Raw genomic sequence first — 27,878 nt, forward strand, 5'->3', positions numbered from 1 at the left:
GACAAGTTCTGTACACACAGATCTTGTTAGCATAAGTTACCAAATCATGAATATTTGCTATAGGCTAATTTAAAGTAAATTGTTTTTCTATAGGATACACACATTATCAGGATGAAACTGTGAATTTACATGAGTCAGAGCCAGATCTAAAGTTGGGCTAGGGTGGGCTGCATTTATTTCATCATTTAAGTGGCTTGAGTTGGAGCATGAGAACAACCATTCACTAACGGTATAAACAGGCCTATATTCTTCCACCTCCACTGCGTTGGAAAGTAAGTAAACCTGAGGAGGTGCTTTGGAATTGATAGTGGGACCCTAATCAACTCACAGGTAACCCAGAACAACGCACTTATGAAAATTGGATTGACAACAAGAGGATTTCCAGCACTTGACTAATACTTGTTTTACAAGAGGAAGAGGTTTTCTTTATTTTGGTTTGAACTGAACTTTAAAAAGGGAAAATAAATTTTTGCTTTATTTTTCAAAAGGTTGAATTTACCCCATTTGAAGGTTTTGAGGTGAACATTGATTGAAAACCTTGAGTAGCCTATATATTGTTTTGGGGTTTCATATTTGAATACCATTTATGTTTGATGCTTTTTGTTTTCATTGAAAGCAAATATGTTTAACCTTACCCACCCTGGTTCAAATACACGAGACTGTTCCAATTTAATTTAAGGGTTCTTTATTTCTTTATTGTGTCCGATTTCCTTTCCACCTGGCTACGCAACAAAAGGAGAGGCAAAGTTCTTCTCTGGTAGGTACACGCCTGCATACCTGGCAACCCAAATCAGCTAACTGATGAAACCGTTACAACTTGTGTTTCTTTTCTCGACTTGTTGAATGTGATCTTGTTGAATAATATGTAACCGTCTCCACACAACAGCACCACTGCCATTAAACCCACGATCTGGAAGAAGAAAACACATTTAAAAGGGAAATGCGTCAATGGCTACAACATCAGCTACAGGTCAAAACAACATGGTAATGTGTGTGTATCTTCAAATAAGTCCACCAAAATGTCACAATCCAATGATAATTATTATTGATGGACAATCTCACCCCTCCACCCAGTGTGTTCCTCACGGTGTAAGTAGACACGGCCATCAGACTGAAGACGAGCACAAGCGCTGCACCAAACACTGAATTTAACACATCCTGAAAAGAGGAAACATTTTGAAACATGAAAAGACAAAAATGTAAAATGAACCACCGCTCATCTGCTGAAAAAACTTAAGTGAGGTGCTGGAGTCACAAAGGGATACACTCAGATCTGCGCACAATCAAAGTATTTATTTTGCAAGCTTTCGGTCTACTGACCTTCTTCAGGCATGTGCAGAAACGTAAAAAGACCAAATGGTTGTCTCTCACTCATTAGAGTTAGACCACCCTGCATAATAGCAATATATATTAGGGATGCACGATTAATCGGTAGCATAATCGGAATTGGCCATTTCCACCATAAAAATGCCATAGCGGTATAGGAACGGTCTCAAAATAATCGGTTTTCCCGAACAAAAAATTAATAAAAAAGTAAAAGAAATCTACATTTAATTGGTGTACTCATCTCATTCAGTAGTCATTCAGTTGTGAAAACAGACACTTGGAAAAGTATTATGCTATTATATGTATTGATTGATTGAATACTTTATTTACAGGTTTTGGACCAAACCCATAGGGCCTAGACTAGCTTGTTTCGCATAGTGGTCCTATGTATAATATCGGAATCGGTCAGAATCAGTATCGGCAGATATGACCCTGCGAATAATCGGATATCGGTCATAATTTCATAATGGTGCACCACTAATATATATATGTACTTTGCTTTGTTACAAGTATTGTCACTGGGTATGATGATAGATATGTCTTACTATGAGAGGCCAGAAGAAGAAAGTCAGCTTCTTGTTCAGCTTCAGTGTGTATAATAAGAGTAGAAGACTGGTGACCAGAAACTCCAGGACTGTAGCTGCGACGTACTTGGGTCTGGATGCTGCCGAGAAGCACATGAGTGCCACAAACAGAGTCAGCTGAACAGGAGGGAAATAAAATAAATCCAATTAGTATTCTTCACTGAACAAAACAACTATAAATTGTGAAACATTCTAAAAAGGTTTTCTACATCCTGACAGTTTTCTTAAAAAGCTATGTTTCTATGTCAGTGGTTCTTCGATAAAAAAAAAGCAGACCTACAAGCTCGTAGCGCGCCACTCGGTGGCACTATGAGCTTGTAGATCTGCTATTTTTCAATAGCTAAAGCATAACATAATGCTAACACCAAAAGGGGTTTCCGCCCAAAATGGGTTAAAGTGTTGTTAAAGCTTGTGACAGAATTTTAACCACATATGTATATATATAGTAGACAGTAGACAGTAACACAATCTACTACAGTAGCCTATGTTGCATGTTACAATATTCAGCCTGTGATTATCACAACCATTGATCAAGCAAATCACATCAGTGCAACTCGCTAACACATCATGCAAGGACATGTTCAATCAATAGAACTAGATAATTTTGCCACGAGGACCACATTTCCTTTGCATACATTGGATGCAAAATATTAAATATCCATGTATTCCACATTGACTATGTTAAATTAAACGGTAAAATATTTTCTTGCCATGATCCCTTGGCTTACATCCTAATACCATGAGGGACACAGAATATTTATCAATAAACAAATCTTAGGTACAGTATGTAAATAAATGAGATATACTCTACTTATGCTCTGTAATAATAGAAGCTGTTGAACCCAATGTAAACATTATATACATAATATCTCACCATCTCTGCTAGTTTCACAATGCCCCTCACAGATCTGAGAAAGGCTGTATCAACATCCATGGCGGTTAGGGTAAAACAAATTCTGTTTTTGTTGCAATGTCCTCAACAGCACTATCTGTGCCTGCTTCCTGGTGAAGTAAGTTCCCCTTAAGCCGTGTAGGAAATGACTTAACAGTTTTTGAGTGGTGCAACCACTCCAAAGAACAGCAATGTCTGTGTTAAACTGTTAACCTATGTGTATGACTATGAGTAGCAGTAGGGGCAAAAGTGTCAGGCATGCCCAAATATGGAGTGTTGTGATGTCAGAACAGGCCAGCTCCATATATGGAGCCTGGGCAGGGACCCTATCCAGAGCCCGGGCAGAGGCTTAGGCCTTGTCCACACGTATCCGGGTAAACGGATAAACGTAGGTTTTTATATGCGTTTTGGGGGGGTCGCCCACACGCAAACGCGTTTTTGGTCCATATAAACGCATCTTTTGGAAAACTCCTGCCACAGTGTATTTCTTTAAAACTCCGCCTGTGTGTTCCCTGTGTGGACAATGTAAACGGAGTTTTGCATGGGTCTTGCCATTGGTCATATGGACAGAGAGATTTAAAAAAACGTGTCGTATGGACAGAGAGATTTAAAAAAACGAAAATGAAAACGAAAACGAAAACGCTACGTTTATGTAGGTGTGGATGAAGCCTTACACTAGCCTAAATAAGTGATAAGATGTGCTCTGGATAAGAGCATCTGTTAAAAGCCTAAATTATAAATTGTAATTGTAGACATCTCTGGAGGATAGCGCCACAAATTCTGCCTAGACGCAGGGGAGGTATACCGCCTGGGCAGTGCGGATTTCTGGGGCTGGACCCGGGGGCTGAGGAGCCCACACCAGTGGTGTGTTATGTGGAGACTTGTCAGCTTTTCTGTCACTAGAGAAGTGAGAAGGGTGTACACCTGGGACTTCCTTGGGCCTACAGGTCAGCACAGAGGACAAAGATGATGAATGGGACCCTGTGAAAATGGAGGGTGGGAGGGGTAGCATACTTAACCCCAGGCCAAAAGCAAACAGGAGAGCTGTGCCCAAATGGTTGGAGCCAAAGAGATGACAGTCCTTAACTTGTCATCACAACTGTATTGGTGCAGCCGTGAAAACAGACTCAAGGTGCTGCTTTTCCACCATTGCTTTTTTTTTTTTTTTTTTTTTTTGATATTTTTTTTGCGGCTTACGCCTTTTATTGATTTTTTTTTAAGGGACAGATAGTAGGCTGACAGGAAACGGGAGAGAGATGGGGGGATGACATGCGGTAAAGGCCGTGTCGGGTTCGGGAGTCGAACCCGCGGCACACCGCGACTGGATCACCAGTCCGGTGCCCAGACCGTTACGCTACGGCCTGGGCCCACCATTGCTTTTTATAGGCTGATAATTTGAACAACACAAGCAAATAAATAATTTTGTTATTTTATAATAGAAAAAAGTCAATGTCATATATGATATGAATAATAAATGTAGGGTTTGATAATGAATAAATAATATTTTTTATTTTGTTGTGTTATACTTTATATGTTTAAACAGCTAAGTCTTAAAAAGACAAGTGGCTGCACGGCGCACACAGTCTTTTTAAGACTCATCTCTTTAGATGTTTCTGCCGTGAGCTGGCACCACTACTAAGACTGGTGTGCGTTTAGTATCCTCCTGCACAGTGTTACTTTATATGTTTGTCATTAGTCTTGCTTTTGTGAACTGTGTTTCTGTTTTAGTGTGTTGTGCTATACTGTAAATAAAGATGACTTTAGTGTAGCCGATGCCCTGTTTCAGATTAGGGCTTTTGGCTATGCTCTTATCCATCCATCCACCAGCGCGGGTCAGCCCTTGACCAGTCCATCTCACCAGCCCCGTCGAGGCAGTATCCTCGGAGTCACCACCAAAAGATATTCCTCGCCACCCAGTCGGTCCTCAGTCAGTCAGTCTCACTCTCCCATCAGCTGTTTGCGAGAGCTGTCCCAAACGCACCATCCCCACTTCCAACTCTGCAGTCTCTCTCTACCATCTCGGCTTGGACAGTTGATCACCTGCAGCAGGTCCTCATGGAGACACACACCATCGGGCCGACCGCAAGGCAGACTGGGCACTAAGTTTAGTTTAGTTTAGTTTAGTTTAGTTTATTTGATCATCTTCACAGTTACAAAACAGCTTAGTTAACACATGGTTACATAACAAAAAAGGAACTGGAGGTGATCAAAAGGAATAGGCTGAAGCTGAAAGCTTATAAATGCCTATCCTATAAACCTCAAAATAAAACAATATACAATCCAAACAATTTAATACCACCATCAAGGAGGTTCACACCAAATGGCGAGAGCCAACCCGATACTCCACCCACCCCCGTGTCACCATAGAGATCCACCAGGATCCCTATAAATTAAATACCAATCATCATCATCATCATCATAGGTCAAATATGTTATATCATATTATTATATATATACTATATATTACATACCACATATTATATTATATAATATATTATATATAATAATGTCAAATATACAAATCATTTTAGGATGCACTGTATTTAGCCATGAGGATGTGTTTAAATAGTATCTTGAATCGAGAGATGTGTCTGCTGTGTTTCACCTCCTCGGTCAGGCCATTCCATATTTTTACCCCACAGACAGAAATACACATGCTCTTCCGGGTGGTGCTAACACAGGGTTGTTGGAAGTTTAGGTCCCATCTTAACTCGTAGCGTCCCTCCCTATCCTTGAACAATTGTAGAACCTTTACAGGAAGTAGTTTATTCCTTACCTTGTACATAATTTGTGCCGATTTGAATTCAACTAAATCTAAGAACTTCAGTGTGGAGGACCTTAAGAACAGTTCATTTGTAGGATTATAGTAGCCTACCTTATGTACTATTCTTAATGCTCTTTTTTGCATTATAATTAGAGGCTGTAGGTTGCTTCTATAGGTGTTTCCCCACACCTCCACGCAATATGTCAGATATGGTAATATTAGTGTGTTATATAGTGTAATCAATGATTTATAATTTAGTATATGTCTGGTTTTGCCTAGTACACCAACACTTCTAGCTAATTTTGAACGAATATATTTTATATGTGGTTTCCAACTGAATTTGTCATCTATAATCACTCCTAAAAATATGTTCTCATTAACTCTTTCTATGTTTACATTGTCGATCTTTAGCTCAACTAGTGAGTTTGGTTGTATTGATTTATTTCCAAAGATCATGAATTTTGTTTTTTTCAGGTTGAGTGATAGTTTATTTGTATCAAACCATAGTTTTAGTTTGCCCAGTTCAAATGAGACCTCCTTCAACAATTGCTGAAGGTTCACCCCAGCACAGAAGATGTTGGTGTCATCAGCAAAGACAACATACTTCAAGATACTTGAAACTTTACATATGTCGTTTATGTATAATATAAATAATTTGGGACCTAAAATTGAACCCTGCGGTACCCCACAGTTAATGGGTGAGCAACTAGATTTATGCTCCCCCATCTGTACGTATTGTTGTCTGTTTTTGATGTAGCTCTTAACCCAACTAAGCCCTACCCCTCTAATCCCATATTTTTCAATTTTTTCCAGTAATATGTCATGATCTATTGTGTCAAATGCCTTTTTTAAGTCAATAAAGATACCAAGGGCGTATTTATTACTGTCGATAGATGTAGTTAGTTCTTCAATTAGCTCAATTAGTGCCATTGTAGTTGACCGGCCAGATCTAAATCCATATTGACTCTCCATAAGAATATTATGTTTATCTATAAAACTGTCCAGCCTTGCAGAAAATATTTTTTCCAGAACTTTTGAAAATTGAGACAGCAGGGATATGGGCCTGTAGTTTGGGAAGCAATGTTTATCACCAGCTTTGTAAACTGGGATAACCTTGGCAGTTTTCATTTGGGTGGGGAAGAAACCTGTTTTGAGTGATAGATTGCAGATATGTGCTAATGGGTCTGCCACAGCACAAATAACCTTCTTCAAAACTGCCATGCTAATACCATCTCCATCTGTGGATGTTTTATTGTTTAACTTGTGGACAATATCTAGTATTTCCTGTTTATCTGTGTTATGTAGGAAGATTGAGGCAGGATTACTTTCATCAGGCAGTTGAGTAACACCACCTCCTAGGGGTGGTTTTATTTCGGCAGCCAGATTTGGACCCACATTCACAAAGAAATTATTAAACTTCTCCACCACCTCATTCATGTTGTTGATTATTATATCATTGTCAGTAAAGTGATCTGTATAGTTGGGGTTTAATCTATTTTTAATAATTGAATTTAATATATTCCATGTACCCTTAATGTTATTTTTATTCTTTTCAAATAGTTTGTTATAGTACTCTTTCTTACCTCTTCTAATAATATCCATTAATTTATTTTTTATATATTTTATATTTAGTTTCTTTATCTATGGTTCTATGTTTCATAAAGTCTCTATACAGTTTATTCTTTTTTTTACAAGCATTAGCTAATCCCCTAGTCATCCACGGCTTGTCGACAGTTTTACTATTTTTTGTCCTTCCCCGGAACCTTACCAAAAAATTAACCACACCAAACCCTGGATGCCTAAACATTACCATATTAATGCCTAAACTTAACTAAAGTATATTAATTGAACCCATGCCATATCTTAACCATACTAATCAATTATTAAGGTTAAGATTAGGCATGGGTTTCATTTATATTCTTTAGGTAAGATTAGGCATGCCCAATTGTAACTATAGTAACTTCATTCAACCCAGGCCTAAACTTAACTAAACTAAACATAGTAATAATGTCCAACATTAACCAAAGTAAATTAATTAACCCAGACTAAACTTAACACTGTCCTTGCTAATAGTGACATGGCCATTGGGAAGAAATGTGAAGAAAAGAAAATCGTGTATCGAATTGAAAATAAGACTCACCATCAAAACATACTTATTTCCTGGCCCAGGACGCTGGCATAATCAGTATCAGTATACTGTATTCAGGCCGGGCACCTAGGCTGCAATATAGTCTGACAGTGTGTCACAGGTTCGAATCCAGACCACGTTTGCTGTGTCACTCCCCAACTCTCGCTCCCCATTTCCTGTCAAATTACTGTATACTATCAATAAAGACAGAAAAAGCCAAAATAATATCTTAAAAGTTAAATAAATAAATACTGATGACCTAACCTAACACTTTTCCAAGTTGGTGAGAATCCACACATTGTGTCTTATATAAATGTCTTATATTTTGTACACAAACAGCAACAAGGGTGAGAACATAACTATTTGAGATCACAATGACTTATCAGTTGTTGATATATGGTTAAATATGGATTGGCAGGGCAATGGGACTGGAATTGTACGAGTCTTGATTCAGGACACCTTATTATAGTCGTTGTTTTCTGCATGTCAAAACAGTTCACATTCATTTAACACATTGGATTGGTTCTTCATCGGCAGGGTTAGACGCACAATTCATCTGATGCTTCGATTCAGAGACGAAAAGTTCACGGGGGCCCGCCCCACCCCCCGCACTCCTTTGCATTTGAATGTCTGAACTGCGCAAACGTAAACAGTCCGGACAAAAAAGGTGTTTTCTTCATGGGGGCATGAGCCCTGCAGTCCCCACAGAGATGACGTCACTGCTTCTTCTCTGGCTCAGGCATGTGCACTTAGTGAGGCCAGTCACACTTCCAGGGCTTAGACTCTGGAGCTTTAAGGCACTTTCCTAATTTCTCACATCCTGCTGGGGCCCAGTTCTGTTACAGAGAGAGAGAATGAGTGAGATCCATTAGTTCAGTTAGAATTGTGCAGTGCATGCTGTTTATTCTATTCCCCACAAGGGGGCACTGCTGGTGTAAGAATGATGCACACTAGAGCAGGGGTTCTCAATGTTTTCGGTTGGGACCCCTGAAATGCTCCATGTATGAAGACCCACGCCTGCCCCGCCCCCTTCCCCACTCCCAATACAAACTGACTTAAAAAATAACCTTAATAATAACCAGATATAATCATTAAGGAAATGTACTATATAAACTTTTCATTTCCATTTTCCATTCTGTTGCAAAATAATAAAATTAAATAAAATAAATAATTTTGGGACCCCCCCAAAATAAGAGCTCTGTGAGAGCCGTACAAGTTTAGGAAACAAAGCCATAATCAAATTAAATTGACTTAATATAAATGCATGAAACAATCAGCAACAAAAGGTTTCCAATAGGGTGATGACTTCTGATATACGGTACGCTATAATTGTACCTCATAAGGAGAGAAGGAAAATATTGGTAAGCATATGAACATAAAAGACTGGTGTAGTGGAACAAACATCCTCAGGCCCACTGCTGACTGAATGCAGAGGAAATGAGAAACATTGGTACACAGAAGGGTTTAACGACTCAGTTGTTTCATATAGTAAAGGCTTTATCAGGTTCCCTTAATTGTGTATCTGATGTATAAGAAAAGAATGAAAATGAAATGAACATGATAGAACGCAAAAAGCTCATCTGCACTAATGAAAACTTTTCACATGTGACTTTGAACACACACACACACACACACACACAGTTTTTTGTAATTTTCCTTTCACGAGACAATGCGAGTAGACTTGAAAATGGACTCAGTTCAAATATGTATTATTTGACATGAAACTCTGCTACTTTGGTACACTGCACCAAGAAAACTAATAAATAAGTAAATAAAATAATAAATTAGTAATTTTTGTGTAAATGCATGTAGTGCATGACTCTCACCATCACAGCCAAGTCACACATGTTGAGCTGGGGAACTGCTGGCACCAGGGTGGTCTTATGCTGCTGCACAACGGGAGAGATGAGGCTCAATACAGTCTGGTACTCCTTCGATAACACACTGCAAGCGCGCGCACGCGCACACGCACACGCACACGCACACGCACACACACGCACACGCACACGCACACGCACACGCACACGCACACGCACACGCACACGCACACGCACACGCACACGCACACGCACACGCACACACACACACACACACACACACACACACACACACACACACACACACACACACACACACACACACACACACACACACACACACACGAGAAAGAACAGACATCAGACCTAAGAAGAATAGACATTGTTACAACGATGTGAATCTGAAGGTCGGCCTCAATGATTCTCAAACGTTCTCATGACAAGGACCCCCAAATCCATATACATTTGGCCATGGACCCCCATCTGAAATTATTTTGTGCCAGGGTTGTTTCAAAAACACTATTTAATAAATAGTGTTTTATATTACTATACTTCTGCTATTTTCAAATAGCAAATATACAGTAGGGATAAGAGCCATTCACAATGAGCTCTATAATAATATTGTTATGGTTATAGTTGTGATGTTAACTCCCATCCACTTTACCTAGAACGATTTCTTTAAGTATATTTTTATAGTTATAGTGCTCAGTGGGAACAGCGGAACAGCCCTTTAAAGAAGTTATTTGGAGCTTATATCAATAATGTCATAATGGTGGAGACCCTCTGGAACGTACTCAAGGACCCAACTTTGAGAACCACTACTGTTACTTTTCAAGAAATGGAAAAAAAAGAACCTGCGTTCCAATGGCTCCAATGTAGAATGTAAATGTAGCATTTACTCACAAGCTCTTGTTATTCACTTAATGTCTTTATTAAAAATAGCAAGAATAACAGATCTACAAGCTCACAACTAACTAGAAGCCAATTCTGAAACTTGGAAAAAAAAGGGGAAAAAAGTTTAAGTTTAAATATGGAGATACAAGGTTTCTGGCCAACATAAATTACATGCCGTCCATGCTGACCTCCTTTGGTAAAGCCCACCAGTGAGAACCCCCCCCCCGCCCTCCCTCTCCCCCGTCTCTCAATTACTGTTGTTGGACACCAGCGAGCCCCACGCAGCACCTCTGTGCATCATTATATTCAGTGTGTAAAACACAGAGGCCCTGAAGGCTTTCAAAGGAACGCTACTCTCAATAGGACCTGTAGGGTTAATGGGCTCTGTGAGTGTGTGCATGTGTGCGTGTGTTTTGGACAGTGGGCGTCTGGTGGCGTGACACCCAGATAGACAAATATCACCAGTGCAATTACACCCCAGATACACTCACCAGCAGCACCTGTGCCAGCCTTCCACCCTCCCTCCTCTCCCACCACCCTCTTCCCAAATTGAGCCTCTCTGATTGGCCCCTGGGGAGCATGTGCATGCGTGTGAGGTGAAGTGTCAATTAGAGTAATAACCCCGGGCCCTGTCCAGCACGTCCACCCCCCACGTCCACCCCCCTCTACCCCTCTGTGTGGATCTCCCACAGGGCAGTGGGGCTTCCACCAATGCGACAGCACCTGCTCCTCTCTTCCTGTATTCATAGCCTTTACTCTGGCCTACAACGGCTGGACTAGTAGGGTACAGTACGACATTTGTCTCTCTCCATGCGTGCCACATTTTTCACAAGCTTAGCACCGACAACGTTATCTCAGGATTACTTCCCACAGAAAAGAAAAAAAAGCTGAGAATCACATTAAGATTGGCCCAGCTATCTGAAATCGCAAACATTGTGATTCCGCAGGAAGACAATATCTTGATCAGCATGAGGGATATTTAATTTCCCCGCTATCTGTGTTTACAATTGATTGTTGTGATTTCTGTTCTGATAAATGATGGAGCCGCGTACAACAAGTAAATGTGAGGCAGACGCATCAATGAGCAAGAAGTATTCAAGGGAGCATCCAGTCGAGGCAAACAGACACGGTGTGTACCAGAGGCTGGCAGCAGCATAATGCAAACTTATATTGTTTTGTCTGTGCATTGAATATCCCATTCTGCAGACCTGTAAATCAGAAACTAACAATATATTTGTTTATGCCCTCTGTGCTCTCCAAACAAATAAATGAAAAGCCCACAGTCAGCAAAGCTCATTATCATGATTATAACCCTTAGCTCGCTAGTGCAAAAGCAAAAACCCAGAATAATAACCAGGCTGTATGCAAATGAAGTCTTTTGATTTATAATGTATGACACCCAGGGGGGGATGGGGGGGCATTGCTCAGGTGTGTCACCACTCTGATTACTGATTCATAACCCTACTGAAAACACAGAGAGAGAGAGAGAGAGAGAGAGAGAGAGAGAGAGAGAGAGAGAGAGAGAGAGAGAGAGAGAGAGAGAGAGAGAGAGAGAGAGAGAGAGAGAAAGGTGGGGGAATTGAAGAGACAATCAAATACCTCTGCCCTGCCTCCCCCTCCCTCCACAATCTTCTACACCCTAGTGGAAATTGAGCAGTTCAGTGAAGACTATTGATTGGGCCCAGATGAGCTTGGAGGCAGCCAGGTACAGTAGAGAAGATGAGGCCAGAGTGGGCTAAAATCTGCCTGCTGCATAAGGGATTGTTTGGAAGGTGAGCTAAAAGCAGCACAAGACACACATCCACTGGGATGTTTCCAGTGTCCCCATGCATGACCTGGGTTGGTTGATAGTTGTCCAAGACGTGTCGTGCATTCCAGTCTAATAATCTGAGTTCCCAGAAGCTCTCGGTCTAAAAGGTGCAAGTGGAAAAGGACATGTTTTCACAAAGCAAAACATAATTAAACTAGACAAAGTGCCAATCGGCACAGGTCTCCACCAGGGCAGGTCAGGTTGTGGCCTCATGGTGGCGCTATAACAGGCTGTTGAGGAAGATTTGGGCCGGAGGTTCGTGTTGGAGGGATGCAGGTACAATGTTTTTCCATGTGTGCATACATAAGTTGTATACAGATCGATGCAGTTATAGCTAAAACAGGAATTGGCCTGTTATAGCGGCACCGTGAGGCTGATTTTGAGGAATAAATTGTGGCATGTCGTCCTCGGCCTAGTGAAAATGTGCGTGTATAATTTAACGGAAATTGCACACTGTGTTTGTGATTTGTGGGCTTTTTTCGAAATGGACGAATCGTGTGAGCTTTGGAAGCCAATCTTAGCCAATCAGGATGGAAGATGGGAAATGGTGCCGCTCCGTGTTGATCACATGACTATGGAGATAGTGTATAGCGATTTGCGTGAAATTTGGAGAAAATCTGAAGGAGTAATAATAGAAAATGTGTTTTACATATGTCGGCCTCCTGGTGGCGCTATAAAGAGCAGATGTGAAAAATTCCAGGCAAAGGTTTTTCCTTGGCCTCTAGGGAGTTGGCATACAAAGTTATCCACAGATCCGTGCAGTTAGAGGTAAAAACACTTTCCGGCCAGTTATAGCGCCACCTTGAGGCTGAGTTGAAATTGTTCATGTGGCATTTCGTCCTCGGCCTAGTGGGAATGTGGGTGCACAATTTCACGGAAATCACGCGATGTGTTCATGATTTGCAGCATTTTGTTTGAAACTGAGCACTCCTGTGAAATTTGGAAGCCAATCTTAAGCAATCAGGATGGAGTGTGAGAAATCTGAAAGACCGGTTTCGTTGAATGGCTCTAGAGAGACTGTGTACCAATTTGCGTGATGTTTGGACAAAATCTGTAGGTGTACTGTGCAAAAACTTGTTTTGCACAAAGCGGCCTCCTGGTGGCGCTATAACAGGCCGTTCTGGAAAGTTTGGGGCAGAGGTTCATCGTTGGCATCCAGGGAGTGTGTGTGCAAAATTTGGCATCGACCGGGTTAACGGTGGCCGAGATTAGCTGCTCACGGACGGACGGACACACACACACACACACACGGACGGACGGACGGACACACGGACGGACGGAGTGCAAAACATACTCTCCCCACATGCCTTCGGCCTGGTGGAGACAATTATCTTAATACCAGCATTCTGTTAGTGTGAAGCCTATACTGTGCTACTGGGTGATAGACTGGGCTGGGCAGGGCAGGGCTGGCCGGTGTGTGTGTGTGTGTGTGTGTGTGTGTGTGTGTGTGTGTGTGTGTGTGTGTGTGTGTGTGTGTGTGTGTTCTTTGCTGTATCACAGCCTGCCACAGTAGTGAAGGTATGTGTGCGGACAGGCCCTACATCATCTTAAGTGGCTCTTTAGGTGGAGACAAAGATTAATGATGGCCGGCCAGCCAGCCAGTCCAGCTGGGGGACTGAGGAGCACATGGCCAAAAAAAAAAACACACACACACACACACACACACACACACACACACACACACACACACACACACACACACACACACACACACACACACACACGTGCGTGCACGCGCACTCATGCACAAACACTACTAGGACGGGGGAGAATGGTCCCAGTGGATACCAAGGGACAAGAGCTGAGTAGTGATCCAAGACACAGAGCGAGAGAAGCAGAACAAAGAGTAACAAGGGGTGAGTTTAGAAAGAAAGGAGAATTAACAATACTAACAAGAATGAATGAAAGGAGAGAGAAGGAAGTAAAGGGCGTACCGTGCTGTGTGGGATTGGAGGGCAGAGAAGACCAAGAATATGGTGACCTAGACCAACCCAATGACCTCCACCCACAGACCTCAGCCGTGATTTGGTGTGTGTGTGTGTGTGTGTGTGTGTGTGTGTGTGTGTGTGTGTGTGTGTGTGTGTGTGTGTGTGTGCGCACACATACGTACGTAACTACATACATACATGACTGCCTATTGATTGGTTTTCCTTTTTTGCTTTCCTATAGTTGAATCTAAGCAAGAAGGCTAAGAGCTTGGAGAAGATAAAACAAAAACAGCATTAATGTTTAATCGTCCAATCTCTCCTTCGGTGTGAAAAGGGGATTGAGGGAACGTTAAAGATGAATTGACGACTGGCTGTAAAACGAGATACACAGACCCAGTCCATGGATGAGGACAAATCCAGAGAAACTATGGGATCATTAAAAAGGAACATTACACCTTCACATTGTCATTATAAATGTGGAATGCATTCCTAGCTTGAATTAATATCTCTCTTCTTCTTCTTTTTTTGAGGGGCGCCAGCCCCTCCTATGGCCAGCTTTGTGTTTGTGTGTACCACGGTTTGGCTGATTTGATTGGCTGAGCATGGGATGTAATGTAAGATGATGTGTGACGATGTATGATGATTTAAGAGCGGTGGAGAGTAGCCAATTATTGTTTTCCCCCTTTTTGTCCCCAATTTAGTCGTTATTATGCCAATTGATTCCTCCCCTCACACATTTCTTAGTTTTTTAAATGTTTTTTTGTGGCTTTCGCCTTTATTTTATATTTTTTATGGAGGGACAGACAGTAGGCTGACAGGAAATGGGGAGAGAGATGGAGGCAGTAAAGGTCGTCGGCATCGGGAGTCGAACCCGCGGCACACTGCCAGACTGGATTACCAGCCAAGGTGCCTGGACCACTGAGCCATGGCCCAGGCCCCCCTCGCGATATTGAAAAATCAAAACATTGATTCATTATTGTAATAGGCATTCAAACTGGAATATTGGCTAAAACCATATTATGTTGATATCAGTTTGATACCAATCGGTTAAGGTCAATATTGCAGATACAGTTATGATGACCGATATATTGGGCACACCAGTTGTCTTTTGCACACTGATCTACCTTCTCTACCCTCAGTGTTTCTCAACTCTCCCCATTACTATGGGCTCTGACAGAGGGACGCACAGGAGAGACAGAACTCTCCCTCGATTGAGAGCTGAACAATACGGTAATTTTAATTTGCAGTGGACACATTGGATGTGACTGAAGGAGGTGGTGGTGGGGGGAGGGGGGGGGGGGTAGATAGTGATCTTTTAAGGAGCTGTTTGCAACCGCAAAGAGGAGGGTTTAATCAGGCGCTCTCTGGCTGAGTGGCTCAATCAGTCCTTACCTCCCTCCCTTCTTTTCACACCACTGAATCAGCATCGATCTCAGTGGTATCAGGACCTGACAATTCACCTTGCTACCCATCCACCCTGCGACCATCCCACTTCTCCTGTGGTGTTCGCAGTGTCTGACCATTGCTCTGCCACACACTCTCTTGCTCTGCCTCTGCTCTGCTGGAAGCCGCCCCCGAGGGGAGACAATTATGTAAAAGGAGACTGACCTGATAGGATATTTCTCCCCCGGGTCCCGACCCAGGTGGAAAATGATTGGCTCCATTGTGTGTTCTTTCTGGACGTGAGTGGTCACGCCTGCAACCTCCTGACCTGGACAGAAGTTGATACCCTGGGAGAGAAATGCACACGCATGAGAATGTTACAGGAAAAACCTAGAGCCACGTTGCTCTAAAACATGTAGGATGGGTGTGAAGATATAACATTTCTGAACATTTCCATCGAAATTTGAGGTTTATTCAACTTTTTTACACACCTTTACTGTCTCACACACACACACACACACACACACACACACACACACACACACACACACATACGTCATACGAAATTAAAAGGTAAAAGGAAAGGTACTATGTTTACCCAGGGTAACTGGACTAAGCTCAAGAACTTTTTTACAGCCAGGCCCTGCTAGTTTAGAGTAACCAAATGCATGTACCAAAGCAGGTCAAGGCCACACAATGGGCCTGATTCTTCAACGCGCTTCCGCTTATATATTGACGTGACGCTAGCGGAAAGGCATTTACGTGGATTTCCCACATTAATTTGGAATTCATGAAAATGCCCGTGAACTTGACGCTGTCTTTGGTTGGTCGGAAATTCCGCTAAATCCTCCGCCACCTCTTTAGGTGGCGGAGAAATTTTCGGAAGCAAACACTTGCATATAGATTTATTCAGAAGGCTTTAGTCTTCATGCTGAATCAATAAATTGTTCCCAAATCTCAGATAAAATATGTAGGCATGTGTCCCCAACATATTGGTCGATCAGCACATAAAGAAATTATAGCCTATATAATAAAAGCTGAGTGCACTTGTATGCCTAAATGCATAGGCAAGTTATAGCCTAGAGTCCCATACAGAAACTGCCCCTGCAGTGCAAGCCTGACACCTTTTTATTTATTTATTAGGATATTAGGCTACTATAGCATGCGCGATTGCGCTTCTCACTTGACAGCTTTCTACTCAAAGCGCTGTGAGCTTGTAGATCGGCTCTCGCGCATGTTAAAAAACAAACTCACAATTATAATAACATAGGCTTATCGATCTGCATTCTGCACTGTACGAATCCAACATTGTTAATGCCTGCAGTAGACGGCAGGCCTATTGAAATTGTTTTGTTACGGAGCTCCTTAGTCAGTTGACTGTCGGTCGGTGTGTGTGTGTGTGTGTGTGTGTGTGTGTGTGTGTGTGTGTGTGTGTGTGTGTGTGTGTGTGTGTGGCGGAGGGCAGACAGCAGCGTACTGCCGATCCGATTCACATTGGAAAATGAATAGGGCTAATTAGCCATATATAAAAAAAAATAGAAGACCAATATTAGCCTAATGAATGCAGCGTGTTTGAAAGTTGGCCAGTCATATCAGTTTTAAACCAGCTCACCTCCACTCGTGAACATGACGGACACACAGACAGAATTTATAATAATGTATATTGATATTGATCACATGGATGCCACACACAGAATAGTTTAACTCACTGGATAAACTCACTGGATTATAATTTCTTCAGACAAGATCGGATCCCAGGCCTACGAGGTAGGCCTATAATATATTTACTTATGAATGTATGGGGCTATGGGCTACTGTTCTTTATCGCGCAACAGTGTCGAGGGCCCATGCAGCCCCCCTCCCTCTCTCGTCTCTCTCTCTCTCTCTCGCTCTCTCTGAAAAGACGACTTTTGCATTGACATATATGTTTTACCTCTGCAAAGGTGTGAGTGAACACCCGCCTTGGTCCCGAACTTAATTAAATAAATTATAATTATATTGCTTCAGCGGAGCACGCACCATTGTAAGCTTCATGGATATAGCAGTGACCGCGGCTGTGATCTCAGACAAACTGCTGTCTGCTGAGTCATGCTTGAAGCCTTTTATGGTCGATATGGGGCGTGGATCAATGCAGATGAGGTTGTCGGTTGCTTTTCCGATCACTTTGCACCCGCTGCTTTCAGTATGACATACACCTGCGATACGCCAGCGCACCTGTGGTACACACCACTCTCTGAATAACACGTCATCTCAACGTAGCTTGATCGGACGGATAAATACGATATCTGTTTCCGTCACCGTTACACTCTGGCGCATTTCGTTTTTGAAGAATCAGGACCAATGTGCGGAAGCACTGTGAAGCCTATTGTGGAGAAAAACATAATTCGTCTTCAGATGAAAAATACTTGATTTATGATTTTGAAAAAGTAGTGTTCTGAAATTGCAACAAACATTGGAGAACAGTAAATTAGCTAAAAAGTAGCTAAAAAAATATAAAAAAAACATTACATTTTTTTAATATCTTACTGGGATATCTTACTAACTTGCAATACAGATTAGGTTTCAGGCAGCTCTGTTGGAAGTAATAAACATGTTCATCAGAGCAATTTTTTCTATTTACCCCTTGAAAATCACCTGCATTCCTATATTAATTTATCCTCTTCAACCATGTCAAAATAATGTATGATCAGGCAATTATTCTGCAGGAATTCAGGTCAATTCAGAGTTCATGCCTTCATGGCTCCAATCACAGACCTATTGACTTGAGTCGCCTCCCCCCCACACACACACACAATTCAAAGGGCTTTATTGGCATGAGAAAACATATGTTTACGTTGCCAAAGCAGAAAGAACAACACACACACACACACACACACCTTTTGATGAACACAGATAATATTAAGAAGGCATTGGTCTGTAAGGTGCTGTACCGACCCCCCTCTGGGACCCGAAGGAAGACACTCAAAGCTCAATGGAGCACATCCAAACTCTTTCTCCTCCTCTCGTTACCTCCAACTTCTATCTCTCTCTCTCTCTCTCTCTCTCTCTCTCTCTCTCTCGTCTGTCTCTCGTCTGTCTCTCGTCTGTCTCTCTCCCTCTCTCTTCGCTCTCTGTAGAGTACCCTGTGATCCAGACTTGCCCATACTGCCTTTTGAAGACAGGGTCTTGGAAATGTAAAAGATCTTGTCCCAGAGGATTGCAAGAAAGGACTGCCATGTGTATATCTCTGACTCTGTCTCTGGTAGCCAGGACAGAACAGCGAGAGCTCCATATCTCCCCTGACATTAATGCTATAGATACTGCTAGACTGCTTTCAAACTAGAGCGGAGGGGGTTCTTATTACAAGATAAGGTGCAGCAGCAGCCAGGGGCTGTGGGGAGGACTGGAAAAATGAATCTTTGATCCCCCCCAAAGAAAAAAAATCAATTTTGCACGAAGATATCATTCTCCAAGTATAACTACATCAAGTATAGGATTTTTGTGGGTTGCTGCTGAGTTTATAAAATAAAATGGTTCCATTTCACCATAGTACGTTTATAATAAAAAGCAGGGCACGGATGACGAGTAAGCAATAATGCAGAACGAGGTAGCCTGCAGAACGAGGTAGCCTGATATAGGAGAATAATGGATGAGGCATATAGGTGATATAGGAGAATAATGGTTGAGGCATATAGGTGATATAGGAGAATAATGGATGAGGCATATAGGTGATATAGGAGAATAATGGATGAGGCATATAGGTGATATAGGAGAATAATGGATGAGGCATATAGGTTATATAGGAGAATAATGGATGAGGCATATAGGTGATATAGGAGAATAATGGATGAGGCATATAGGTGATATAGGAGAATAATGGATGAGGCATATAGGTGAAGGTCAAAATTAGCCTCGCCATCATGCATCAATTTTCAATAACTGAGCTACTCATCATGGATAATCTCCCACTTACATACACTCCTAAAAGATATTGGTCCGTGTACTGGACACTGAGTAAAGCCTGAGTTATAAAGATAGTGGTCTGTGTACTGGACACTGAGTAAAGCCTGAGTTATAAAGATAGTGGTCCGTGTACTGGACACTGAGTAAAGCCTGAGTTATAAAGATATTGGTCCGTGTACTGGACACTGAGTAAAGCCTGAGTTATAAAGATATTGGTCTGTGTACTGGACACTGAGTAAAGCCTGAGTTATAAAGATAGTGGTCCGTGTACTGGACACTGAGTAAAGCCTGAGTTATAAAGATAGTGGTCCGTGTACTGGACACTGAGTAAAGCCTGAGTTATAAAGATATTGGTCTGTGTACTGGACACTGAGTAAAGCCTGAGTTATGAAGATATTGGTCTGTGTACTGGACACTGAGTAAAGCCTGAGTTATAAAGATAGTGGTCTGTGTACTGGACACTGAGTAAAGCCTGAGTTATAAAGATAGTGGTCGGTGTACTGGACACTGAGTAAAGCCTGAGTTATACGCCAGCATCGCTTGCCTCTCATTGTGATGAGACGTGTTGTGGACTTGTAGATCAGCTCTCGTCTACAAGCGACACATTGTACAGAGTGCTATAAATTCAGTTAAATATTGTGAGTGAGTGCCACTCTGGCCTGCATATACAGTGTTTTGTCAAACAAAGTAAAATTACCACCAGTTTACCATTATTATCTACTGTATTATGGTTTTAATGTCCTCAGGAGGTTACGTACTGTGAAAAACAATTAGTGGAGGTAGGAGATTAACTCTGGACACACAGGGCGACACCTCTTATAGGCCAATGGGACCCCCAGGGGTCTTTGAGGGGGTTATAGGGGGTCCCAGGGCCAAATACATATTAATTAGGGGGTCCTTGAAATGAAAAATAAATATTATAGACGGCTAGCCTCCTGCAGAGCCACGGCATAATTACAACCATAGTTGCCAAAAGTATTTCCCAGTTAACATCACCGTGATGCCGCACAGGGAGAAGAGTTAAGAGTTTGATGAGAGCTATTTAAGGCTGTGAAATTTCCCATTTTCCCCGTGACTGAACCACACGGGCACTGCCAGGACTGAACAATAGTGCCTCCCTTCCCCAGTGATTAACCACAAATTTCATTCTTCACAAACATTCATCGCCCCGTGTTTAGATTTGCACCATAGGCCTGGAGAACAATAATCTAAACTCTAAAGTGTTGCAGAGAACTGAGATGGGAAGCAGAAAAAGGTGTATGTTGGTGCTGTGCCATACACAGTAATATCCTGAGTGTTCATTTAAAGCCGAGATAGTACAAATTGTCACCTTCTTAATTAAAATGGCATTTTTGAGGAAAATTGTTTTTTTTCTTTAATATTGCAATTTGTTTAGATTGTATATATTTTTATTAGGGTTGTCCCGATCCGATCACGTGATCGGAAATCGGATCGGGAGCAAAGAAATCGGGACATCCTTGTATCAATATGATATCCATATCATGATATCAGGTGGCTCCATTAATATAATTAAAGGAAATATTTTGATTGAGGAAGAACTTGAACAGTTTACATGTGTTTTTGTGAACCACCATGTTTTTGTCACATGGAGGTTGATCAAGCTTAGTCGAACTGATATGCTGAAATCAGACTGCACTGCAACATTAACTTTCACATACATCGTCATAGCACAAGAGGACAGGACAACACACACGCACACACATAGAGACATGTACATTTGTGTATAGACATGCATGTGCACGTGCGTGCACACACGCCTACATGCATGCACACCAATCGATAGGCAACTCACAGGCAATCAGACGCCATTATTTGTGAAGTTCCACTCCAGTTCACATGAGCTGATAAAGGAGGCTCCTATTGATTCAGCGGCCCTGAAGGAGAGAGCAATTTAAGCGACCGATGGGGCATAAAACAAACTGCCTTGCTCGAATCACAGAGCCATGGCTGGGAGAAGTCATTTTAAGGACAGGGGGATGAAGGGAAGACCCACTTCTTCCCTGTGGGTATCAGATCAAAGCAGCACAAGCAGGGTTCCCCGGTTTTCAATAAGGGAGTGTGAATTTCCGCGCGTGTGATGAATATAATTACTGATGGGATTGATATGATTATTTTGACCTGAGGTGGTGTTTATCCCAGTTAGGACGGGAACCCCTTTTGGGGTTCGTGTTGCCATCTACAATATATGGCAACATTGGACCTCAGTCCTACATGGGCTATGCCACAGTGGAACGCTCAGTGGTGAGCTACTCAACTGCAGTACTTGAGTCAAAGTATAAATGGTAAATGGTGCACTTATATAGTGCCTTTATCCAAGGTGCTTTACATAGATTGGGTGAACAATTCACCCAATTCACACACACATTCATACACCGATGGCGGCAGAAACCAATGCAAGGCACTAGCCAGCACATCAGGAGCAATTTGGGGTTCAGTGTCTTGCTCAAGGACACCAACTCTGGGGAAGCCCGGGTTCGAACAGGCAACCTTGCGGTTACCACCCCGCCCCTAGTATCCTGGTCAAAGATTATTCAACTACAAGTGAAAGTTGCTCTGTCAAATTTGTGCTTCAGTTAAAGTGCATGCTTTTAAAATACTAAGATATTTAAAAGTACAAATTTATAAAAAAAATAAAATAAAAATCTTTTTCAAAAAAGGATTCAAATATCCATAAATTCATAAAAACAAAATAGCAGATGTACAAGCTTACAATGTGTCGCATTGCAACGCGTTGTGCATCTGCTATTTTTACTATGACATCCCACCTCTCCCGGAAGTTCCAGGAGTCTCCCAGAAATTAGCGTCCACTCCCCAACACCCGCAAGCGGTCATAAATCTCCAGCAAATATGGTGGATTTGAGGGAGAATGGTTTAGGGTTGGTTTCTATTAGGTGCTCAGTGCTCAGATCCAGTCAGAGCCCGCCTACTGGCACGATAATGTGCTCACATCATTACATTCATGGGTACAGACCGGATCTGCAACCTGCAATTGCCCTTTTACCTCCTCTTGTTTAGTTATCTGAACTGTTAAGCAGGTAAAATGGATTAATGTCATTCGCTGTGCTACGGGTCAGAGATGGGCAAAATACATTGAAAATGTATTTTGATACAAAATACAAATACTGGGTCAAAAAATTTATCTAAATACAAAATACATCTTCCATCCCAGCGAAATACAAATTACAAAATACAGAAAAAGTATTTCAAATACGTATTTCAAATACTGCCCATCTCTGATGGGAAAAATACATTGAAAATGTATTTTGATACAAAATACAAATACTGGGTCAAAAAAATGTATCTAAATACAAAATACATCTCATTTCTTCCATCCCAGCGAAATACAAATTACAAAATACAAAAAAGTATTTCAAATACGTATTTCAAATACATGTATTTCAAATACTGCCCATCTCTGCTAAGGGTGGGTGTACTAGTGACTGTAGCCTTTGGTCTTAGGAAAAATCACACCCATGTGAAGTGAGGGGCGCTCTTATCATCATACATCATCATGCATCATCTCATACTGGCCAATCAGAATGCCTGTGATTGGTTAGCTTATTTGCTCGTCTACATATGACGTAAACTTTCCTCCATTATCAATGGCGTTGCAAATGCAAATATTGAGACGTGTGAGGACAATAGCTGTATATAGGAGGGGCTAGCACCCCTACAAAATAGAGTAGAGTTGCTGGCCAACTCCATATATGGGCTTATTAATATTGATGACATCACAAGGCATGGCCATATATGGGGTGTGACTGACTGGCTGACAGGAAATGCAATTAATGCAATAATTACGAGATGCTTTAATATCTGTGGCGGTGTAATAGTCAGTAGCCTATGCAATGCCAGTTGCATACTGACTCTCCAGGGAAGATGAACCAAAAAGAAAGCAGTGAACCACCTTGTGGTACCAACTGGAATTGCATACTGACTGTTACAGCTGTGGTGGTCCGTGTGCATCTGTTTTGTTTTTGTAACGTGTTTTTCTGTCACAACCTCGCGGCCGTGGTTTTCGTTAGTTTCTGATGTTCTGTTGTTGGTTCAATCACTGTGTTTTGTTATGGCTTTGCTGCTCTCCAGTTAGCTCATAACATTAGCCGCTGACTTGTCAGATGCGCCGCGCCGGCTGCGGTCGCTAATACAGGCAGCCAATCATGACTAGGTCGCTACTATGCGATTGGCTACACGACTCCCATTTCAGAGTATCCTACCTATTTGTTATGATTGTAGCTGGTCTCTAGTACTATCTATCTCTTTATATATACAGTAAATGAGTTTGATCTACCAATTGTATATATCTATAAATGCGGCAAGTCTGTGTGTGTGTGTGTGTACCTACGTCTGCAATAGACGTAACGCGAGAACCGTTCGCTCCCACCGACTTCAAATTCAATACATGCGTTCCACACCCCCACAGGGAGTGCAGTGCCCGGTGTCAAGTCCGTCGGACAGCCGGTTGTCCCTTCATTGTCAATGCGTTTACAAAACAAACATTGAACTAAAGACAAACATTAACACCCCCATCGCCCAGGACGAAGTTCTTTGTCCTTTCTATTAGTAACGCCCGACGCCCAAGACAAAGTTTTATTCAAATGTAGACGTGCTGCGGTGCGACAGCTTGGCTAACAACACTGCAGAGCTCAAGAACCTGATGTTGGATAGGAATTTGTGGAGGGCAGCGATCCAGGAATCCCGAGTTGGTGTTGGCTAGACCTCACTCTCGCAGCAACTAACAGTAGCTGCTACAGCCACATCCAGAGCAACACCTGGTCCGTCGGTAAAAGTGCTCCGTTGCTATAAATCGACTGGGCGCTATAATTTAACGGATTAAATAACCCCGGGCAATTAAGGTGTTAAACTGTGTGTATAGGAGGGGCTAGCGCCCCTCAAAAATACAAGCAAAAAACTGTATTTAAGTACAGTACTCGAATAAATGTACTTTGTTACTGTTCACCAGTGGGAGTGCTTATATGTTCAAAAGGAGGAAAAAGTGTATGTTACAGAGAGGAAAGCCAGTGAATGACATTCTCTACTGGATGCAAATCAACGGGCTGATAAATGATACAAGTTTGCTTAAGTGGGGTCTCTTCATTAATATTCATTACCCACTTATGTACAAAGGCAGTCAAACAACGAGCAATTTTTCAGATAACACCAACAGTGAAAGAGTGTTTGTGTGTGTGTGTGTGTGAAAGATTAGGGAAGACAAAGAGTGAGGGTATAGCAAATTAAGTGAGGAAAAGCTCTGTGGTCACAGGCAGTATCACCTTGTTAAACTCCTCCCACGAGTTACTCCACGTCCAATAGTGTGCCTTGTATGATCCGAGCCTCACGGCCATCATCTCATTTCCACGGTAATAAAAGATGGGCCTGTTGAGTGCAAGAGAGGTTTCTGAGAAGAAAAGACGATGCCACGCAGCCAACAAAAGCTAAACCCAAAGCTAAACCTAAACAACTGCTCTTTGAGGGGCGCTAGCCCCTCCTATACACAGGTTTAATGTTAGTCTTTAGTTCACAGTTTGTTTAGTAAATGCATTGACCATAAAATGGGAAAAAATTACATCATAATGTGTCGTTTACGTCATATTGTCTCTTTATTGTTAATGGCGTTTAATGTTTGTGTTTGCACCGTTTGTTTTACATCACTATTACTATCACCTAATCAACATGAGTTAGACTTTAATATATTAGTGCCCCTCACTTCACACAGGTGTTTAAAATATGATAATTTAAAAGTAAGTAATACCATCTCATGTTTGGATATTTGATCCACGCACACACGTACACACAAAAGGACAACACAGACAGTTACCATGCACCTCCTCACCTGTCAGAGAGTGCAGAGTGTTGGAGTGTGTGTGGGTGGTTGAACAGCACAGGTGAAAGGTCAAGACCATCCAGTGCTTGGTGCTCCTGTGGGTCAAGGCCAGCCAAAGCTAGGGCGGTGCTGTACAGATCCATCACGCTGGCCAGCTGATGGCTCACCTGCATTATGGACAAATAAACAAGAGATTACAGCAGTCTCTCTCTCTGCGAGGTGTGTCCACTGTCCACACTCCACACTATTCGCTACAAAACGGCGAAACCTGCTTCCAATACGTTTTGTACTCTGAACTCTGACTTCAATTGTATGGTGCACTAATAGATAAAATACTACAGATGTTATCCAGTATCTGCGTTATACACGGCCATTTCTATTTCCTTTGTGCCTGTTCACAGAACCAATTCAGTGCAGTATATCTTCAATGTGCTTTTGCAATGCTCACTGCAACACTCACCTCTCATCCTGTAATCACTGTGAAATTAGAGTTGTGCTACCATGTACTGTGTAAATGGTGCATTTATATAGCCCTTTTATCCAAAGATTAGGTGAATATTCACCCATTCATTCATACACCGATGGCGGAGTAAACCGTGCCGTTTTATGGATGCTGATAGAACATTAGCAAATAAATAGAGATAGTTGAAAATCATGATCTTCAAGATGGGAATTCTGTTTTAGGGATTATTTTATTCAAAAGTCAACAAGGTAGCAAACAGTCATGAAAAGGTGTGTGTGTGTGTGTGTGTGTGTGTGTGTGTGTGTGTGTGTGTGTGTGTGTGTGTGTGTGTGTGTGTGCACACATGCAGGCGAGTGCCATGCACACATGCGTATGTTGTATAAAGGCTGCAGGGAGCGCATTTTTTCAGTCTCCCTATAATCACTGATGGCAGGTTTATTATAAAGCTTCCAAAAAAGCCTCTCTATAAATGTGTGTGCGTGCATGCGTGTGTGCGTGCGTGCGTGCGTATTTGTGATGTGGAGGAGAAGGGGTGATGAAGAGGAGCAGAATTTGGGAGGAGGGATACAGGACCAGGTTAGGCAGGCAGCTGGGGCTGGAGCTAGCTGGTGTTTTATCTCCTCTTCCCAGTCCCAGTGAAAAGCTTTATTTTATTTATAAACTTTGAACTATTTTCAGATAAAATGCCATTTTTTCCACTGTCATCCTTGATCTTCTGTTCCATTCTCTCCTGAGCGAGCCTTAGAGGGAGACGGCACACTCACAATCAGATAGCGCTATCAGGCCTCGGCAGCTGTGCCGCCATGTGCCGCTTTTGCTCCTATCGCCAGCTCGCACGCGCAAACACACACACACACACACACACACACACACAAACACAGTCACACACAGTCACACACACACAGTGTCCAACCACTGAAATGAATTCCCTTTTCTCCTGCAGCCAAAGAACTAGCCATAGAAAGGGCCCCGGACCCACAATGCATTCCATGATCCATCTATGCTTCCAGACAGATGCTCTCACTCTCTCCATCTCTTACACTGACAGAAACAGACAAACACACAACACACACACACACACACACACTCACACACATACACAAGCTTTTTTTCATTTTTTAGCTATTGTTTAGATTGCCAAAAATTCAAACCTAAACAATGCGCATTTTGAAATGGAAGTTTATCTTATTAGCTGCCATCTATCATCATCAGCCTCCCTCCCCCATGTCTTTATCAACCTCACCCCTCTTTTGTAATCTAAATGAGACTTCATTCTTTTCCCTCTCTCCATTGTTTCTTCCTTTATTTTCGTCTGCCTCATCACACTCTATTTATGCCACTCTCTCTTCCTCTGTGTGTATTTCTCCGTCTCTGCATTAACTGGTGAGTGGTGATGTTGGTTATCTGAGGAGGCAGGCCTTCTATCCCAGCCTCAGCCACTCTGCCTGTGTGTCTGTCGCCTGATAAAAACACAACAAAAGGGACTGCGATGCTCCAGTGTTGGAGGGTCAAATCCACCGCCCCCCTCCCCCACCACCACCCTTTCTCTATGTTCTCTAACTGTCACCCCACCCAAACCTCCACCACCCCCAACTCATCCTTGGTAATGGCCACTTTCCTCCAGAGGCAACGGGGGAATTCCAATACACTTTCCTCCTTTTCACCCATCTGTGAGTGTGAATACATGACTGCAATAGAGCGAGCACACTTAACTGGCTGCCCACAGCGACCATTTAACCAGAAAGCGCTCAACAACAAAGCTAATGGAGCTAAGAGAACATTTTTGATTACTTTTATCTAGACAGTAGAGCGTATAGAGACAAGAAAGTGAGGTTAATTGGTCAACACACTGTCCAGGCAGCTACCAGCGCACTCCACAACCTGACAAATCTAAGTAAAATAACAATCAATGTACATTGCTTTTCAGACTCACAGTTGGCACGTGCCTTTTCACAGTAAAATTAAACAAAGGTGCACCCTGCTCATGATCCTGTAGCATCCACAGCAGAACTGCGTGGATAGTTCAGTGGGATTACCCCACACATACACTGGAATCACCATCCTTTTATTGAGTGGATAGGTACTAGTATGTAAACACCCTT

General features: G+C 42.2%; 2 protein-coding genes across 3 annotated transcripts in view; both read right to left on the minus strand.

The window, feature by feature from the left end:
• Positions 1-776: 776 nt before the first annotated feature.
• Positions 777-2,881, minus strand: LOC310854760 (chemokine-like factor). 2 transcript variants are annotated; one of them, XM_083759437.1, is made up of 4 exons: positions 2,785-2,881; positions 1,872-2,027; positions 1,087-1,158; positions 777-910 (listed from the first exon to the last, which is right to left on the minus strand). In XM_083759437.1, exons 1-4 carry the CDS (start codon positions 2,842-2,844, stop codon positions 791-793), a joined length of 408 nt encoding a protein of 135 aa, XP_083615563.1. In that variant the 5' UTR covers positions 2,845-2,881; the 3' UTR covers positions 777-790. The 2 variants fall into 2 exon arrangements, with proteins under 2 accessions (XP_083615563.1, XP_083615562.1); XM_083759436.1 differs by having other exon boundaries at positions 1,063-1,158.
• galns (galactosamine (N-acetyl)-6-sulfatase) overlaps positions 1,884-27,878 on the minus strand; it is a 38,292-nt gene continuing 12,297 nt past the window's right edge. The window contains exons 10-15 of the mRNA XM_083759435.1: positions 25,323-25,480; positions 24,763-24,865; positions 15,752-15,873; positions 9,521-9,638; positions 7,707-8,530; positions 1,884-1,990 (exon numbers count right to left, since the gene is read on the minus strand). Coding sequence (XP_083615561.1) covers positions 8,444-8,530; positions 9,521-9,638; positions 15,752-15,873; positions 24,763-24,865; positions 25,323-25,480 — 588 coding nt within the window. The 3' untranslated portion in view covers positions 1,884-1,990; positions 7,707-8,443. The remainder of the gene's footprint in view (positions 1,991-7,706; positions 8,531-9,520; positions 9,639-15,751; positions 15,874-24,762; positions 24,866-25,322; positions 25,481-27,878) is intronic.

The sequence above is a fragment of the Protomyctophum parallelum genome (assembly GCF_964188405.1).
Source record: "Protomyctophum parallelum genome assembly, chromosome: 2".
NCBI classification, from domain to species: Eukaryota; Metazoa; Chordata; class Actinopteri; order Myctophiformes; family Myctophidae; genus Protomyctophum; species Protomyctophum parallelum.

What these genes read in the sequence shown, in the direction of transcription:
- LOC310854760 (XM_083759436.1), bottom strand. Translation starts at nt 2,844, where the DNA reads ATGGATGTTGATACAGCCTTTCTCAGATCTGTGAGGGGCATTGTGAAA. An exon ending in TCTTCTTCTGGCCTCTCATA is followed by an intron (nt 1,159 to 1,871) that starts GTAAGACATATC and finishes TCCTCTTTTCAG; the next exon opens with GATGTGTTAAATTCAGTGTT. An exon ending in GGAACACACTGGGTGGAGGG is followed by an intron (nt 911 to 1,062) that starts GTGAGATTGTCC and finishes TTCTTCTTCCAG; the next exon opens with ATCGTGGGTTTAATGGCAGT.